General features: G+C 37.2%; 1 protein-coding gene across 1 annotated transcript in view; it reads right to left on the reverse strand.

Moving 5' to 3' along the window:
- FTO (FTO alpha-ketoglutarate dependent dioxygenase) overlaps positions 1 to 19953 on the reverse strand; it is a 371459-nt gene that overhangs the window by 269411 nt on the left and 82095 nt on the right. The window contains exon 2 of the mRNA XM_068528237.1: positions 5010 to 5087. Within this exon, the coding sequence (XP_068384338.1) occupies positions 5010 to 5087 (78 nt within the window). The remainder of the gene's footprint in view (positions 1 to 5009; positions 5088 to 19953) is intronic.

The following is a 19953-nucleotide window of genomic DNA, read 5'->3' on the forward strand; positions in this document are numbered from 1 at the left end:
AAGGTCTTCATTCAAATGTCACTGTAGGAAGACCTTCTGTGACCGCCCCAGTTGCAATCCCCCACCTATAGTCTCTACCCCCCTTACCTCCTTTACTTATCTCCATACCAGTCTTCCCTTCCGATATTTATCTTTCAGTTATTTCTTTAATCTCTCCTCCCTACCTCCCACCCCCCAACCCTACCAGACTCCACAAGAAATAAGCCCAAAGAAGGCAAGAATCTTTTGTCGGTTTTCACAACTTCATCTCTAATGTCTAGAACATTACCTGGCACAGAGTGGGAGAGCTAAATACATTTGCTGAATTAAGTAAGTAATGAATGCATATGGATCACGTTGAGTTAGATGTCTCTGCAAGACTTTTGGGTAGAGCCACCCAGCAGGCAGCTGGAATTGGAGCCCCACAGGTCACAAGAACGAAAAGGGATGGACACAGAGGTTTGGGATCATCGGGATAAAATCAAAGCAATTCCAGAAGCACCAAGAGATACAGTAGGACAGCGCTTAGGAGTCAGACCCAGGACCCAGACAGCCTCGATCCTGGCCTTTGACGCTTCGTGCTTATAAATCTTGAACAAAGTTTTAAACCTCTCAGTGCCTCTGGGCCTCATCTCTAAAACGGAGTTTTAAAAACAACCTGCCTCAGAGGGTTGTGATAAGATTTGAATGAGCAAATACATATAAAGCAGTGAGGACAAGCTGGCAGATGGAAAGCACAAAACGGGGAATGCTGAGGAGGGGGGCACTGTCTCAGGATAAGAGGGGTAGCACTCCTGTATCTGGAATCCAGAGGTTGTTTTCTATGTAATTCATTTCCTTGTGCTCTATAGTAAACCAACAGAGGTCCTCTCTGCTCTTCTGCTTTGAGTTTGTTGCTGTTGTTGTTTTCTTTCATTGGTTTTCTCTACGACCTTATCAGAAGAAACCAAAAAACTTCTCTGAAGGCACTGTGAATTTGAGCACGGTATACTGGGAAGCATGCGGTATATAGGAGAAAGAGCCTGGGTCTTCAGAGTCAAAAAATATGGGCTTGAACTCAAGCTCTGCCAGATTTGTAAAATAGGAATGACAGTATCTACCTTAAACACCCTGAGCCCGAAGAAGAGTAGCTGCTGAATATATATTTGTGGAATGAATGAATGAGGCTGCTGTGAGGATGAAATGTGACAGCCTTCATCCAACACAGCACAGTCCCTGGCACCTCGTAAGGGTCAATAAACAGACCCAATATGGACCCTGCAAAAAGTCTTGTTTTTATGACTGGCAGCTGGGTTGGCATTCCTGCGGCTAGGACCTGTTTAAGGGACCCAATGTCAGGTCTAAACTTTTAATTTATTCATGTCATTAAAAAGTATTTTTACTTCATCTTTTAAGAGAACAGATTTACTTTACAAAGGTTTGGTTGAAGCACTCCCTTATTATAAGGTGCACTTAAAGTGATTAGATATTGGTATCAGGTTTGTTGTGGGTCTTATTAGCAAGATAAAAGTGAAGCCTTGAAAATAAACTCAGAATGGATTAGAGACCTAAATGTAAGACTGGACACTATAAAACTCTTAGAGGAAAACACAGGAAGAACACTCTTTGGCATAAATCACAGCAAGATCTTTTTTGATCCACCTCCTAGAGTAATGGAAATAAAAACAAAAATAAACAAATGGGACCTAATGAAACTTAAAAGCTTTTGCAAAGCAAAGGAAACTACAAACGACGAAAAAACAACCCTCAGAGTGGGAGAAAATATTGGCAAACGAATCAATGGACAAAGGATTAATCTCCAAAATGTATAAACAGCTCATGGAGCTCAATATTAAAAAAACAAACAACTCAATCAAAAAATGGGCAGAAGACCTAAATAGACATTTCTCCAAAGAAGACATACAGATGGCCAAGACACACATGAAAAGCTGCTCAACATCACGAATTATTAGAGAAATGCAAATCAAAACTACAATGAGGTATCACCTCACACCAGTCAGAATGGGCATCATCAGAAAATCTACAAACAGCAAATGCTGGAGAGGGTGTGGAGAAAAGGGAACCCTCTTGCACTGTTGGTGGGAATGTAAATTCATACAGCCACTATGGAGAACAGTATGGAGGTTCCTTAAAAAACTAAAAATAGAATTACCATATGACCCAGCAATCCCACTACTGGGCATATCCTGAGAAAACCATAATTCAAAAAGAGTCATGTATCACAATGTTCATTGCAGCACTATTTACAATAGCCAGGTCATGGAAGCAACCTAAATGCCCATTGACAGATGAATGGATAAAGAAGATGTGGTACATATATACAATGGAATATTACTCAGCCACAAAAAGGAATGGAATTGGGTCATTTGTAGAGATGTGGATGGACCTAGAGACTGTCATACAGAGTGAAATAAGTCAGAAAGAGAAAAACAAATGTATATTAACGCATATATGTGGAACCTAGAAAAACTGTACAGATGAACTGGTTTGCAAGGCAGAAGCAGAGACACAGATGTAGAGAACAAACGTATGGACACCAAGGGGGGAAGTGGCGGGGCGGTGGTGATGGTGGGATGAATTGGGACATTGGGATTGACATATACACATTAATATGTATAAAATGGATAACTAATTAAGAACCTGCTGTATAAAAAAATAAATAAAATAAGATTCAAAATTTTTTTAAAAAGTGAAGCCTTGATAGTTGTTCTGTTTGCCTTGGAGTCTCCTTTTGTGGCTCAGCGTATGGCTGGCTCACAGCACCTGGGCTCCTTGGTGTTTAATTCTTCATGCACTACTTTCACCATACAAAAGCTAAAAAGGCTCAGAAGTTGCTTTATAATAATGTGCATTATCATGTACCAGAAAGCTCCTATCTATGAAAATATTAGCAAGGATTTAAGAACTGATTACATTTGGGGGGTTTACCTGTTTTAAGGATACATTTTAAAATTAATTTTTTCCTGATTACAAAAGAATACATGTTCATTTAGATAATTTGGAAAACTAGAAAAGCTCAAAAGAGAAAAGTCTACCAGTCTGGGATATAACATTTCTGTATCAGTCCCCCAGATTGTTCTAGAGGCCACCTCCCTGGGGAGGAGTATTTGTGTGTAAAACAAAATTAAAATCACACCAGATATTATTATATGTCTTGCTTTTTAAATGAGCTAATGCATACATTAATTCATTCATCCATTCAAGCAAACTAATTAAATACCTACTAGGTGCCAGGCCCTATATACAGTACAGAGAATGAGGGAAAGGAGCATATAAAGAAATCATTACAATAACCTGAGATAATTAAGGTACACATGAAGTACTACAAGTGCACACAAGAGGGAGCAGAGACAACCTCTGGGCTATAGACGTGTCAGGGAAGCATCCTACAGGAGACGACACGTGAGCTGTTACTAATAACAGGTAACACAGAAGTTCACGAAGGAAGGAAGATGGAAAGGATGTAGCAGGAAGACCCAAAATATAAAACTGCACAGCTAGTCTGAGCTACTGCCAAAACCCAGTGTGGGTAAAAAGGTAAAAAAAATGGGGAAGACAAGGCTGGAAATGCAGGAGCCGGGCAACAGACAGCCACTGTGGGATTTGAAGCAGAAGGCTGACATGCTTGGATTTATGTTTTGGTTTAAAAAAAAAAAAAAAAAAAGTATACTACAGCTTTAAGGATTAAGAAAGAGGGGCAAAGAAAACTAGAGCAAACCATAAAAGGGCTGACCAGGTGAAAGGCATTGAAGTTCTAATGACAATGGAGATGACAGATGATGTCCTGGAACTGAGAATGCACGGGAGACCTGGGATTCTAGATGGGTAAACTCATTCTTTCCTCTCTTCTTTCCATGGTTACTGAGAATCAGCTATATGCATGACAAGCATATGCTAGGTGCTGGAGAAACCAAGCTGATGTGGCCCAATTCTTATACCCCAAGAGCTAACATTCTAGTAGGAAAGAAGAGATGAAAAGGTACTATTTTTACTGCTCAGCATGCCTTTCTTTCCTTCTTTGGAACGGGGCTCCAATTTTCCTTTGGGAAAACCATCCACCTCTGACTCACACTCCATGCAATGTGAGTGGGAATGGTCATACTCCAACCCTACGCCAAGAGTGGGTGCAGAAACTAGGCCAGGCAAACAGGAGCATCTCGCTCCCCTGAACACAATGACCGATTCAGGGATAGGCGCATGCCTCTAACCAGGTCAACGAGACCATTACTGGGGGAATCAGACAGACCAGGAAAAAAGAAATCACCGCCTTCTTCTAAGATCCTATGTGCTTGAGACCACATACCCCCTGGGCTGTCAGAGTCCTCCTGTACTATCAGGGGAGAGCCTATCTAGCATGAAGCCACACAGAAAAAAGCCGAGCCAAGAAACAGAAAAACAGTGATCAGATGACATCTTTAGAGAAACTGGATTCGGCCATGTACTCCTTGACATCTAAGTTAAGTAAGCCAATAAATTCCCTTTTTAGTCACAGTGAATTTGTTTGTGATTTTGTCACTTGTAATTGAAAGAGTGCTGACTAATTCAGGGGGAGAGACACAGAATCGCACAACTGCAATACAATGTGATAGGTACAATCAAGTTATTTATAAGGTACAAGGAGCATAGCGGAGAGTGCAATCAATTCTATTAGTAGGTAAGGTAAGTAAAGAAACTTTCACAAAGGAGGCGATGTTTAAGTGAAGTCTTGAAAAATTAGTCATCTGGCAACAGGATAAGGGGCAAAAGAATATTCTATGCAGAAGAAACAGAAGGAGAGGAGGCAAGGAGTGAGGAAGAACTCAGAATGCTTGGGGAAGAAAAGACAGTCGACTATGCTAAAGCACTAAGTTCAGAGCAGAAAGCAGATTGTGCAGGAATTTATATATTCTGGGGGTGAGGAGACACTGGATGACCAACTCAGACCATTTCACCTCTCATTTAACCTCTCTAGACCACAGTGGACTTCACAGGTAAAATAAGGTAGAGCAGGAAGAAACCAGTGCAAATTGACAAATATTAAAAGACCTTACCTGCTGATAGAATTCATCATCTTTGGGGGTCAGATAAGGAAGCCAAGTGTCTTCAAGCTCTTCAAGAAGCCTCAGTTTCTGTTTAAAAATAATAATGATTACAGGTGACTGAATATAAACGGACCCAAAACGTAAGACAATCCCTTATTTTTTCCCATAAGAGACTACCCTCCAAAATTTAGCCAACTTGAATGTAGAAACTTTTCCAGAGAGAAATTATTCAAAAGTCAATTATAAAATGTATTAACTTAATTACATGCATTTAAATTATACATCATATAAAACATTAACTTAGACATAATCATTTTATTCACTCTCACATTTCAGGAAGCAATTTGCTTCACTCTTGACGTGTATCTTTAACATCAGGGTCTTTTTCTTCAGCACTAGAGTCACCTTTTGAGTTATCCAATCAAACTCAAATTGAGTTATCCAATCAGTTTTCCAGAACAAATCTTCCTGTCTGTTTAATCTGCTTGAGACACAGCAGTTTTCGAATCCTTACTATCACTGAAACTCTCCAACCAAGCCACAAGTATCCATTTACATAACGTCAGGGTATTTGGAGAATTTATTCATCCTGTATATATTTATTTGAGATCATATCCACTTACACATTACTTTTTAAAAGTGATCTTTCATCCCTAGAATAATTACTAAATGTATCTTGAATATCTTTGCTTCTTTTCTTTTCCAATTTGATAAAGAAATCTTTTCAAGCACCCACAACTAGTGTTGTCTGAGGCCATTTCAAGCTACTATGTCTTCCAAATAGTACCCGTGCTGTTCAAACAAGGTAACTAAGAGAGGACCCCGCATTATAAAGTACTTTATAAGGAACCAAATACATACAAGATGACACCCTCCTTATGAGGGATTTTTTCAAAGAATATCTAACCTTATATTCAAGCATATGTGATATGTGTGTGTGTGTACGTGGCATATAAATAGCATATATATATATATATATATATATATATATATATATATATATATATATATGTTTGTGTACACAGACACACATACACATAGAAATCATCTATATACTATAGAAATTTTCTGAAAGAAAAAAAACAGAAAAGGCAGAAACAAATAAAACTGCAATGCGTTATTCACGCTGTTGACAGCCACTAAGGCACTTTTATAAAAATTAGAAAATGGTGTGCCTTACCCTGGGTTGATGCCCCCCTACTCCCTACAGCATGACTTGGAGAACACAAACTGGATTTTAGCCCCAACCTGTCCCAATGGGCACCGTCTTTATGCAGTGAACAACCTGCTCAACCAGACATGGTGGCCCTGAGAATCATCCTCTCGCATCTCCGGGCAGCCTTCTCACACTAACCCATCACAGAGTAGAGTCCAGAGCAAATACCCCTTCAGGCAGAACTCAAGTCCTTTCTGGATCTTTTGTATAATTATCCAAAGTGAATAAAGAAAAAATGGAATAGAAAAATAGCAACCAGTTGACCTAAGAGAGGCAAAAGAGTAAACCTTACTCTTATGAAAAATTCTAGTCTGTTTATATAATTAAAGCTTTCTGCTTTGTCTAAAAGGTACTTTCTCATCTGTAATGGTAAGACTGGCTTACCAGTTAAACTATGAAGAGTTTTCCTTTACAAAGGACCTATAATACTAACACAAATCATTGGTTTATATAAATCATTGGTTAAGAGGTTTATCTGTTTTCCACATTAGCCATTATTTGGGACACAGAAAGAACTAATGATGTTTTCATGCCTATACTTGCACATTTATGCACTCCATCACGAACTTAAACAAAACCTATACCTCAATTTCCACTTCAGGCTCAGGAAAGCCTGCATTTTCCTATGAATCTTTTACCAGTCCTTTCTACAGACAGAAAACTTACACGCCCCCAAAAAAGTTTTAATGTTTAAAAAAATGTTAAAGGCTTGAACAATTAAAATGCACATGATATCTCAGACCTTGAGATGGCTCCACCTTACAAATACCACCTTAAAATCTCTTCAGGAGAGTCCATAAAGCTAATCTGCATATAAGAGGGAACACAAAGGTACAGATTTCTATTAGGAATTACATATTCCACCTTGACCAGATTAAACATCAAGAGACCTGTCCCAAAGATGAACAAGCACCACTGGAGGCTGAAATTCCACTTATAATAAATACTTCAGTAAAATGATTATAAAAACCACCACTTCTCAGCTCAGTTGAGGTCCAGTGCATCAGACAGACAGAAAACATTATAACCTGGAAGGCTGTATCAAGAGGATAAAATTCTTTTTTATATATATAGTAGTCTGTATCTGTTAATCTCAAATTCCAAATTTATCCCTCCTCCTCCCTTTCCCCTTTGGTAACCATAAGTTTGTTTTCTATGACTGTGAGTCTATTTCTACTTGTAAATAAGTTCATTTATATTATTTTTTTAAGATTCCACATCTAAGTGATATCATATGATGTTTGTCTTTCTCTGTCTGACTTCACTTAGTATGACAATTACTAGGTCCATCCGTGTTGCTGCAAATGGCATTATTTCATTCTTTTCTTATAGCTAAGTAATAATCCATTGTGTGTGTGTATATGTGTATATATATATATATATATACATATATATATATATATATATGTATATATATATACACCACATTTTCTTTATCCATTCATCTGTTGATGGACACTTAAGTTGCTTCCATGTCTTGTTATTGTAAATAGTGCTGCTATGAACACTGGGGTGCAGGTATCTGAAAGGATAAAATTCTACAAGAATGTTCCTACCATACAGCAAGAGAATATAAGTGGTCTTTTTCCACTGGGAATTTTAATTTTAATACTGTGAGCATTGTTATATCTCTATGACAGGAGAGAATGGGGTCAGGAAATCACTCAACTTAAGGCCACACAGATGAAATCTGCTCTATACATCAACATTCACAACCTGTAACTCTACTGATTAACTAATGAGATCAATTATAAATAGCACTATTTATCAACTTAAAAAGAACCTTTGGTCATATTTGCCTTGGTGAAGTCAATCAGGAATGATTATTAGATTAAACTGGTAGTTCATGAACATCACACATTTCTTAAAAATTAAGATTGCTTTATAAAAAGGCATAGCCACTTTGAGCATAACTATAGAGAAACAAGCCCTCTCATACTCAGGAGTGCACAAGGGTATAATTCCGATGCAGGGCAACTGACAACTCCTATCGAAATTCAAATGCATTCCCTTTGATCCCAAAATCCTACTTCTAAGGATTTTAATTTCTTACTTGTACCATGTTCTGAAGAATGTATGTACAAGTTTACTCACTGGACCACTATTTGTAGACCAGAAGCTTGGAAACATATTTAAAACCACTTAGTTGCATACTTAAAAGGCTGAAGTTTATGGTGTGTGAATTATATCCCAACTATAAAAAAAAGATTAGAAACAGTGCCAGTGTCCATCCACAGAGGATGGTTAAATAAATGCTGGTACATCCACGCAATGAAATACAAAGCAACAGTAAACAAGAATGAGGAGACTCCCTTTAGTGAAACAAAGAGCTCTCCAGGGCACATGGGGAAGTGAAAGGCAAGGGAAAGAATATCTGCTTGTATTTGCATAAAGAAACATAAAGGACATGTGACAAACTACTCAAGTGGTTCTCTCTCAGGGGCAGAGGTGGGAAACAACTAGAAGGGGCCAGGGATGGAGTAAGACTATACAAAGTATTTCTTTTTGTATTGTTTTGATTTTTGAACTCTGTAAACATATCGGCTATTCAACATATTACCAATTATCAACTCAAGTATATTACCTATTAATTCTTCATGTGGAATTCAATACAAAGATGAAGATGACATGACATGATTTTGGGCTTTACGTTAGAAAGTGCATACTTTTGTGATGCATGATAAAGTATTTCGGGGGTAGACTTGTAGACTAGCGCAGTAAAGAGTGAAGAGGGGGAAGAGAAACAGCTCTGACAATTTCTTTGTGTCAAATGTCAAGCAGTCAGTAAACACACACGACATTCAAATGCACTCTGGAGTGGAGGCAGAAGGCGCTCATGTTTGACTGTCAGATCTGGCTAACTGCTGCTCCTCCGCCTGAAATGCAGATAAATCCACACAGCTGGGCCCTACAGCACACTGCTCTGCTCACAGCTTCTTTGCTGTCACCCTGGTGTCAAATACATCAAGCTGTTCACACATGCCACACAGAAAGCCAGAGGGAGTGCAAAGCCTCGGCTCTCCCACCTGCAGGAGGAGCACTGAAGACCCCTCCATGAGGGCTACAACCACCTCCGTAGCTCCTGCAAGGAAAGGGTACACAGACACAAGGCCTTAAGTAAAACACATTGCAACTCAAAACCATGAAGGTTGGATGTCAGAAACTTTAACCCTAATAAGCTTCTGACTCACTGTGAAAAGTTAAGTTGTAACTGAGCTTCCATATCTCGTCAAATAGGCATATAGTTTGCGAATCTTACAGTTATTACCTAAAAAGATTAACTGGATCATGACTCATAATGTGAAGGTGTATCTTTCACAGATGAAGTGTATTTTCCATCCCACTGCTGTCTCTTCAGCCTCGTCAGATTATGCTAACAGCCCTTATTCTTTATCCATTTTTCATTTTCCACAGAATTTTTAAACTATGAATCATACTTTGTCAGGTTCAGTAAAAAATTAATTTTGTCTGAGTCTTCAAAATACAATCACAAATAAAGGCTTATGAATGTTCAATATAAAAATAAGCACCTGATCTTCTGAGGGTTTCAAATAATAAGTAGGAAAACTGACCTAGTCCTTGGGCAGAGCATAAGTAAGGAAAATCTCCCCAAGGAAGACACATCAAAACTAATACCAGAAAGATGAGTGAGAAGTAGCTAAGCCAAAAGAAGTATAAATAAATATTTCATATACCCATATTCCATATTTGCTTTTAAAAAGAAAAAAAAGTATCTCAACAAAGAGCATTTGCTTTCTTTTACTCACTGAAAATACGGCACGGTAAAAATAAACAGAATTTGGAGGGAAGAGTAGAATTTGTATCCCGACTCTATCACTTCCTAGATGTGGTACCACACCTGAATCAACCTCTCTAAACCTCACTTTACTCATCTGTAAAACCCTGTTTCACAGGGTGTTGTGAAGATGAAATAAAATTAATCATATATATTAGTGCATTTTATAAACTATAAACTATGCAGATATTAAGCAAATGGCATTCAAATGAAGGAAGGGGTCTATAACAAAGCATGAGCATCTAAGAAGCCTAACTGTTAGTTCTAGCACCAGTACTACCAGCGTACATATATGATTTGGGACTGGTGTTATCTCCCTGTGACGTATAAATGAAGTAGTACATGTAGAGATCTAAGAACATTGCCAAGCACATTAAAAAACCCTCAATACACTTTGGCAACCACTTGCTACTGTTATTTACCCATGTCTGAAAAGGACAGTTTTATTTATTAGTTGTGAATTATTTATAAGCAATCCTATGTGTAACCCATCAAATTATACTTTATGCCATATACATAAGAAATTCAGACATTAATTTCCCTGGGTGAACTACAGCAGAACTGTATAAAAACTCTCCATAAAACTTTATATATATAAAATGCCTCGATTAACTACACTGGTGATAAAAATTAAAATTATTGTGAAATATTAGAACAGATGAAGAAACAAAGGCCCATCCAGAGATACAAAGTGACTGGCAAAAAATTACACTACTGGTCACAACTCATAATCTCATTCCCTAAGTATAAAGGTCACTCCCACTACACTCCACCACACAACCCTGAAACAAGAGAAATCTGATCTTTCAAGAAGTGTTCAATCTTTCACTTTAAAAAAACACATGTAAATGTAAACATTTTAAGTAATTTTAATTAAAATCAATTCTATTTTTTAAATTTAAAACCAATGCTTATAACCACTACTTTTGGACTCTCAAGTCCTGGTTGCTTTGGTAGCTCTACAATGTTCTCAAGAATTTTTTTTTTTAGCATTTCTTGTTCAGTTCTTAATAATGGGAGCCTATGCTGTAGTAGACCAAAAATCCAGTTAGAGTAAAAAAAACCTCATAATCCACAAATCAGGAAGAATTCTCAGGAGGATTTTGCCTCAATAGTGGTATAAAATTAGCCCTGGACTACTGCTCTATTCCTTTCTAAACAGCTTAAGAGTAAGACTGAAAAGATCAAACTAATCAAAAACTACAAGGCATGGAAAGGAAGACAAGACTATAAGGCAAGGTAATACGAGTGATAATGAAGAGAAAAATCAGTCAACTGGAACCGACCCCAAAATGGCACAGATGACAGAATTAGGAGACAAGTACATTAAAAATAGTGATATAACTGTAGTTCATAAGTACAAGAAGTTGGGAAAAGACTGAACATGGTTAATAGAGAAAAAGAAATTAAACTTCCAGACAGGAAAACCACAATGTCTGAGATGAAATATAAATATATTGGATAGGATTCAAAACAGGTTAGATATCACAAAAGAAAAGAATAGTGAAAACAAGACATAGCAGTGGAAATTATCCAATAGGAAACACAGGCAAAAAAATAATTATTAGAGTATCAGTAAGCTGTGAGATGACTTTAAGCAGTTTAATACATATGATTAGAGTCATCAAAGAAAAGGAGAAAGAATGGGAGAAAGAAAAATACTGGCCAAGAATTTTCCATATTTGATGAAAACTATAAATCCACAGATTCAAGTTGTTCAAAGAACTACACACACACACACACACACACACACACACACACAAAATGAGGAAATAACACTAAGGCATATATAATCAAATTACTTAAAATCAGTGAAAAAGAGAAAATCTTTAAAGCAGTCAGAGAAAAAGAAATAATAAGTACACAGGAACAGATCATAACATGAAATATCTCATGGAGAGCATGTTACCCAAAGATAGTGAAGAAACATTTTCAAATAACTGAGAGAAAAAAAAATTTGTCAAACTAAGTTTCTATCCCAAGCCAAAATATCTTCCAAAAACAGAGGCAAAATCAATACTTTTTCAGATATATAAAAGTAGAAATTCAACACCAGCAGTGCTTCATGGTAAGAAATGATAAAGGAAGACCATCAGGTAGGAAGAAAATGATACTAGATAAATCTGAGTCTTCACAGGGGAATAAAAAGCATCACACATAATAACTACATTTGAAATAGAAAAGACTTTATTCCTTACTATATAATCTTTATAAAAGACAACTATTTAAAGCAAAAATAATAGTACATTGCTGGGTTTATAATATATGTAGAAGTGAAACATATAACAACAATAACACAACAGTTAAAACAGAGCGGAAGTATATTGTAAGATTCTTAAACTACATGCGAAGTGCAATAGTACTACTTCAAGGAAGAATCTATTAAGATAAAGATGGATACTAGAAACCCTAAAACAACCATAATATAACAACAAAGAGTTATAGGAGACTAGCCAACAAGGGAGATAAAACAGAATCATGAAAAATCAAACCAAAAAGACAGAAATAGAGAATAAAAGAGAACAAAGGGCAAAAAGTAAACTGGTAGAATTAAATCCAACCATATAAACAATCACATTTAATGTAAATAGTCGAAACAATTCAGTTAAAAAGAAGAGACTGTCAGATTAAATTCTAAAAATCAATATCCAACTATATCCTGCCTATAAGATATTGACCTCAAGTATAAAGAAACAAATTAAAAGTAAAAGGATGGACACAACAATGTGAATGTACTTAATGCCACAAAACTGTACACTTTAAAAAGTCTTATGCATATTTTATCACAATAAAAAAAGATTTTAAAAAGTAAAAGGATGAAAAAAAATAGTTACCACAGTAATACTAACCAAAAGAAAGTCGAAGTAGCTATACTGACACTAGACAAAATAGATTTCAGAGCAAAAAACATTATTAGAGGCAAAAAGAGTCATTTCACAATCATAAAGGAATCAATTCATCAAGAGAACATACCAGTCTTAAATATCTATGCAACTAATAACAGATCTATCAGATACATTAAGCAAAAATTGATAGACTAGCAAACAGAAATATGCTTGACCGTTGAACAACACAGGGGTTAATCCACATATAACCTATAGTCGGCCTTCTGTATCCGTGGTTCCTCTGCTTCCATAGATTTAACCAACCAAGAATCATGTAGTACTATAGTATTTGCTATTGAAAACTATCCACATTATAAGTGAACCCACACAGTTCAAACCCATGTTGTTCAAGGGCCAACAGTAGATGATTCCACAATTACAGTCAATATCCCCCCTCTCTCAATAATTGACAGAACAAGTACTCAGAACACTTAGTAAGAATACAGAAGACCTGAACAACACCATAAACTAACTTGACCTAATTGACATTTATATGACAGTTAACCAAACAGCAAAATACACATTTGTTTCAAATACACATAGAACATTTGCCAAGACAGACCATACCTTGATATCACTATATTTAAAAGGCTTCAAATCATTAAAAAAAACATGTTGCCTGGGGGAGAATGATGTCAGGAACATAGCCGAGTAAGACCTCACTTGACTGTATGCCCCCCCTCAACAAAAACAATTTGGCATCCAACCACAGACAAAAGTGCCTTCTGTGGGAGCTGTGAGATCCAGCATCACACTCCAGGGACCCAGGAGAAGTCTTGTCAACCTGTGAGTCAGGAAATAGGCACACAGACCTCGATCCCAGCTGTGGACCCTGAAGTGGCCCAGGAATGGGCTCCAGCTCCTCTCAGCCAAGGTCCAGGAGGCCCTGGGGAACACCGACTTAGACAATCACCCACAGAAAAGAAAGCCTTTGTGGAAGTCTAGGAGTTCAGTGGAGAAGTTCCAGCACAGTGTTTGAGCAAAAATATCCAAGAGTGGACACACTGGAGAGAGTAAGAGGAATGGTTTGACTTACCAACGTCACCCCTCCCACAAGGGAGCACAGCTCAGTGCTAAGAGAATCCCGTCTTGGCCCGTGATTTCTCCCACAGTAAAAAGTGAAACCGTGTGAGTGGGTAGCCAGCTCCTCCAACTGTGTGGGATGCTACCAAAGAGGCACATTTCTCTCTCACTAAATCATGAGCTGCATGACCGGGGTTGGGGGGGCAGGAGCGTGAGAGGCTGAGAGAACAGCAGCCAGGGATTGGAATGAATGTATTAAAGGGACATATATCCTACTAACCACATCATGGACTCCATCAAGGGGCCCACTCACAAGACACTAGGGTTGTCCCATCTGCTGATCCCCCAATTGGACCATGGGCACTGCCAGTTCTCCATAAGCCTCACTCACAAACACTCCCATTCTCCCATTCTGTGGCAGGTATGCACACTCCTGATGGTGGGGAGAGCAAGCTTTTGCATGCTCTCTAGTGAGCATGCTCAGAAAGCCATTCTGAATCTGTGGACCGGAGAGAGACCACAAAATCTGAGCATTCAGCACTGCCCTTGGAAAAGCAAAAGGGAGGCTGTCAGTACTCAGCCTGGTGCTTTGCAGGACTGAGAGAAGGTATACAAGCTTAAGAATTCTGCCACAAAAGGGAACAAGAAATGTGGGACAGGGGTATCCAAGAAGGTTTGAGAAAGCCTCAGAATCCCTATCATGGCAGACAGTAGGAATTTCTCTCTGGAAGTCAGTCAGTTAAGACTAGAGGAAGTGAGTGCTATTTCAAATGCAAAGACAGCAAATGTAAGACTTCAAGGAATATGAAAAATCAAGGAAACAGGACACCATCAAAGGATAGCAATAATTTTCCAGTAACTGACTCCAAAGACATGGAGGTCTACGATTTGCCCAATAAAGAATTCAAAACAGTTGATTTAAGGAAGCTCAATAAGCTACAAGAACATACAGAAAGACAATTCAAAGAAATTAGGAAAAAAATTCACAAACAAAATGAGAAGTTAAACAAAGAGACAGAAATGATAAGAAACCAAATTATGGAGCTGAAAAATACAGCTGAAAGTATGAAATTATGAATGAAATAAAAAGTGCAACAGAGAGCATCAACAGCAGAATGGATTAAACAGAAGAAAGAATCTGTGAAGAGAAAACAGGACTTTTGAGTTATCGCGTCAGAGAAGAGCAAAGAAAAATAATGAAGAAGAGTGAAGAAGGCCTACGTGAACTATAAGATACCATCAAGAGAAGCAGTCTGTGAACCTCTGGAGTCCAAGAAGGGAAAGAGAGGGAGAAGGGGGCAGAAAGCATATTTAAAGAAATAATAGCTGAGAACTTCCCAAATATAGGGAAGGATTTGGCCATCCAAATTCATGACACTCATAGGTCCCCAAACAAACTCAACCCCAACAGATCTAACCCAAAATACATTACAATAAAACTGTCAAAAAAAAAAAAAACTGTCAAAACTCAAAGACAAAGAGAATCTCAAAAGCAACGAGAGAAGCCTATTACCTACAAGGGAACCCCCATAAGGCTGTTGGATTTTCAACAGAAACTTTACAGACCAGGAGACAGTGGGATGATATATTTAAGGTGCTGAAAGAAAAAACTACTAACCAAGAATTTATTTGGCAAAGTTGTCCTTCAAAAATGAAGAAGAAATAAAGACTTTCCCAGACAAACAAATGCTGAGGGAATTCATCTTTACTAGATCTGCCTTACAAAAAATGCTGAAAGGAATTCTGTAAGCTGAAATGAAAGGACACTAAATTAATAACACAAAAATACACAACACACTGATAACATACATAGTAAAAATCAAAACTCTGATAATGTAACATGGTGATGTGCTAACCACTTATCTCTAATATAAAGACTGAAATAGTTTAGTAAAAATATTTTTTAAACTATACCTACAATAATTTACTAATGAATACACAATACAAAGAGAGGCAAATTTTGACATCAGAAAAATAAAAGGGGAGGAATAAAAGGGTAGTTTTTATATGCAACTTATCAGCATAAGATAGATTGTTACATCTATAAGATGTTTTATGTAAACCATAAAGCCAAACTCTACAGTTGATACACAAACATGAAGAGAAAGGAATCAAAGCATACCACTACAGAAAATCATCAATTCACAAAGGAAGACAGCAAGAGAGGAGGAAAAGAACAAGGGCACTACAAAACAGCCAGAAAACAATTTAAAAGATGGCATTGGTAAGTCCAGTCCTATTAATAATCATTCTAAATGTAAATGGAGGGGCTTCCCTGGTGGCCCAGTGGTTAAGAATTCACCTGCCAATGCAGGAGACACGGGTTCGAGCCCTGGTCCGGGAAGATCCCACATGCTGCGGAGCAACTAAGCCCATGTGCCACAACTACTGAGCCAGCACTCTAGAGCCTTCGAGCCACAGCTACTGAAGCCCGCGCACCTAGAGCCTGCGCTCCACAACAAGAGAAGCCACCGCAATGAGAAGCCCACGCACCGCAACAAAGAGTAGCCCCTGCTCACCGCAACTAGAGAAAGCCCGCGCACAGCAACGAAGACCCAACGCAGCAATAAATAAATAAATAAATAAATAAATAAATAAATTTTTAAAAATAAATAAATAAATGTAAATGGATCAAATTCTCCAAACAAAAGACACAGAGTAGCCAAATGGATTTAAAAAAATACAATACACAACTCTATGCTGCCTACAAAAGACACACTTAAGATTTAAGAACACAAAAAGAGAGCTATACTTAGGGTATAGGGTAGCTATACTTAGATGAAATAGACTTTAACTCAAAAGCAGCAACAAGAGATAAATTTACCCATGATAGATGGGTAAATTCATCAAGAGGATATAACAATCATAAATATATATATACCCAACATTGGAACACCTAAATATATTAAACAAATACAGTCGTCCCTCGGTATCCATGGGAGATTGGTTCTAGGACTCATCTCAGAAACCAAAATCCGAGTATGCCCAGTCCCATAGTTGGCTCTCTGTACTCATGGGTTCCACATCCAGAGATTCAACCAACCACAGATTACAAACTTAGTACACAATCCATGCTTGCTTGAATCTGTGAATGCAGAACCCGTGGATATGGAGGGCTGATTGTATATTTATTGAAAAAAATCTGCATAAAAGTAGACCTGTGCAGTTCAAATCCATGTGGTTCAAGGTCAACTGTACTAACAGATCTGAAGAGAAAAACAGACAACAATTCAATAATAGTGGGGACTTCAGTACTGCACTTTCAACAATCGGTTATCCGACTGAAAATCAGTAAGAAAACATTGGACATGAACTATACTTTAAGTATACTTTAATACTTAACATACATATACAGAGCATTCCATCCAGAATACACATTCTTCTCAAGCACACAAAGAACATTCTCCAGGACAGATGTATGGTAGGCCATAAAACAAGTCTTAGCTAATTTAAGAAGACTGAAATCATACCAAGTATCTTTTCCAACTACAATGGTATGAAACTGGAAAGCAGTAACAGAAGGAAAGTTGGAAAATACACCAATACGTGCAAATTAAAAAACAGACTCCTGAACAACCAATAGATCAAAGAAGCTATAAGAAGAGAATTTTAAAACTATCTTGAAACAAACAAAAATGGAAACTCAACATACCAAAACTTATGAGATGCAGGAGAAGCACTTCTGAGAAGGAAGTTTATAGTGATAAATGCATACATTAAGAAAACAAAAAGCTCTCCAATAAACAACTTAACTTTACCCCTAAAGGAACTAGAAAAAGAACAAACTAAGCTCAAGTTAGCAGAAAGAAGGAAATAACCAAGATCAGAGCAGAAATAAATGAGAGACCAGAAAAGAAAAAAAAATAGAAACAAAAAGAATCACTAAAACCAAGAGGTTTTTTTAAAAGATATGCTAAATTGACAAACTTTTAGCTTACTAAGAAAAAAAGAGAGAAGATGTAAATAAAATTATAAATGAAAAAAGAGAAATTACAAATAATAGCAGAAATACAAAGGATCGTAGAACTACTAAGATTAATTATATGCCAACAAACTGAATAACACAGAAGTGGATAAATTCCTAGAAACATTCATCTACCAAGATTGAATCATGAAGAAATAGAAAATCTGAAGAGACCAATAACAACAAGTAAGGAGACTGAATGAGTAAACAAAAACCTCCCAACAAAGATGATTTCACTGGTGAATCAAACATTTAAAGAAGAATTAATGCTCTTCTCAAACTCTTGCAAAAATTAAAGAAAAAGGAATACTCCCAAACTCATTATTAGCAAACCAGATTCAACAGCACATTAAAAAGATCATACACTATGACCTAATAGGATTTACCCCTCGATGCAAGGATGGTTCAGCATACGCAAATCAATAAATGTAATACACCACATTAATAGAATAAAAGATAAAAATTATATGATGATTTCAATAGATGCTGAAAAAGCATTTGACAAAATACAACATCCCTGCATTATAAAAACTCTTCAAAAAATTGGGTATAGAAGGAATGTACCTCAACAGAATAAAAGCCATATAGGGGCTTCCGTGGTGGCACAGTGGTTAAGAATCTGCCTGCCAATGCAGGGGACATGGGTTCGAGCCCTGGTCTGGGAGGATCTCACATGCCGCGGAGCAACTGGGCCCATGAGCCACAGCTACTGAGCCTGCGCGTCTGGAGCCTGTGCTCCACAACGAGCGAGCCCACGACGGTGAGAGGCCCACGCACTGTGATGAGGAGTGGCCCCCACTTGCCACAACTAGAGAAAGCCTGCGTGCAGAAACAAAGACCCAACACAGCCATAAATAAATAAATAAATTTATTTTTTTTAAAAAAAAGCCATATAGGACAACCCCACGGCTACATCATACTAAAGGTTCAGAGCTTTTCTTCTAAGATCATGACAAGGGTACCCACTCTCACCACTCCTATTCACAGCATGATACTGGAAGCCATAGCCAAAGCAATTAGGCAAGAGAAAGAAATAATAGACATCCAAATCGAAAAGGAAGAAGTAAAGCTGTCTCTGCAGATGATATGATCTTATGTACAGAAGATCCTAAACACTCCACCAGAAACCGTTAGAACCAATAAACAAATTCTGTAGGGTTGCAGGGTAAAAAATCAACACACAGAAATCTATAGTGCTTCTTTACACTAACAATGAAATATCTGGAAAATACTTAGGAATAAATGTAACAAAGAGAATCCAAAAATAGTCCATCCTATTTATGGTCAATTGATTTTTGACAAAGATTCAAAGTTAGTTCAACGGAAAAAGAAAATCTTTTCAACAAATAGTACTTGAAGAATTAGATATCCATATTTAAAAAACAAAAGAACTTTAATCCACAACTTGTACTATGTATAACAATTAACTCTAAATGAATAAATATATCAATATAAAATCCAACCAAAAATATAAATATAAAACCTAAACTATAACACTAGTAGAAAAACATATAACAAATTCTTTGAGTCTTTAGGGTAATCAAAGGCAAAGTTTTCTTGTATTCTGGATGATATGAAACCAAAAGCACAATCCACAAAAGAAAAATAAACTAAACTTCATCAAATTCACCAACTTCTACTTTCAAAACTCTCAAAGCTAGAACTCTAATACACTGCTCTCATGAAAATAAAATGTTCCAACCACTCTGGAAGACAATCTGCCAATTTCTTAAAAAGTTAAGGCATATACCTGCAACATGACAGCACATGTCCATACAAAAACGTGTACATAAATGTTCATAGCAGCTTTACTTGTAACTGCCAACCCACTGGGATTAACCCAAATGTCCATTAACAAGTGAAGAGATAAAGAAATTGTAGTATATTGAAAAACAAAAAGAAATTGTGGTATATCAATACAAAAATTCATTACTCAGTGATAAAAAGGAATAAACTATTGATACATGCAACAACATGGATAAATCTCAAAACCCTACGCTGGGTGAAGGAAGCCATTCCAAATCAAAGATTACATACTTCATGATTCCATTCATGCAAAATTCTAGAAA

Source organism: Eschrichtius robustus, chromosome 19 (assembly GCF_028021215.1).
Source record: "Eschrichtius robustus isolate mEscRob2 chromosome 19, mEscRob2.pri, whole genome shotgun sequence".
NCBI classification, from domain to species: Eukaryota; Metazoa; Chordata; class Mammalia; order Artiodactyla; family Eschrichtiidae; genus Eschrichtius; species Eschrichtius robustus.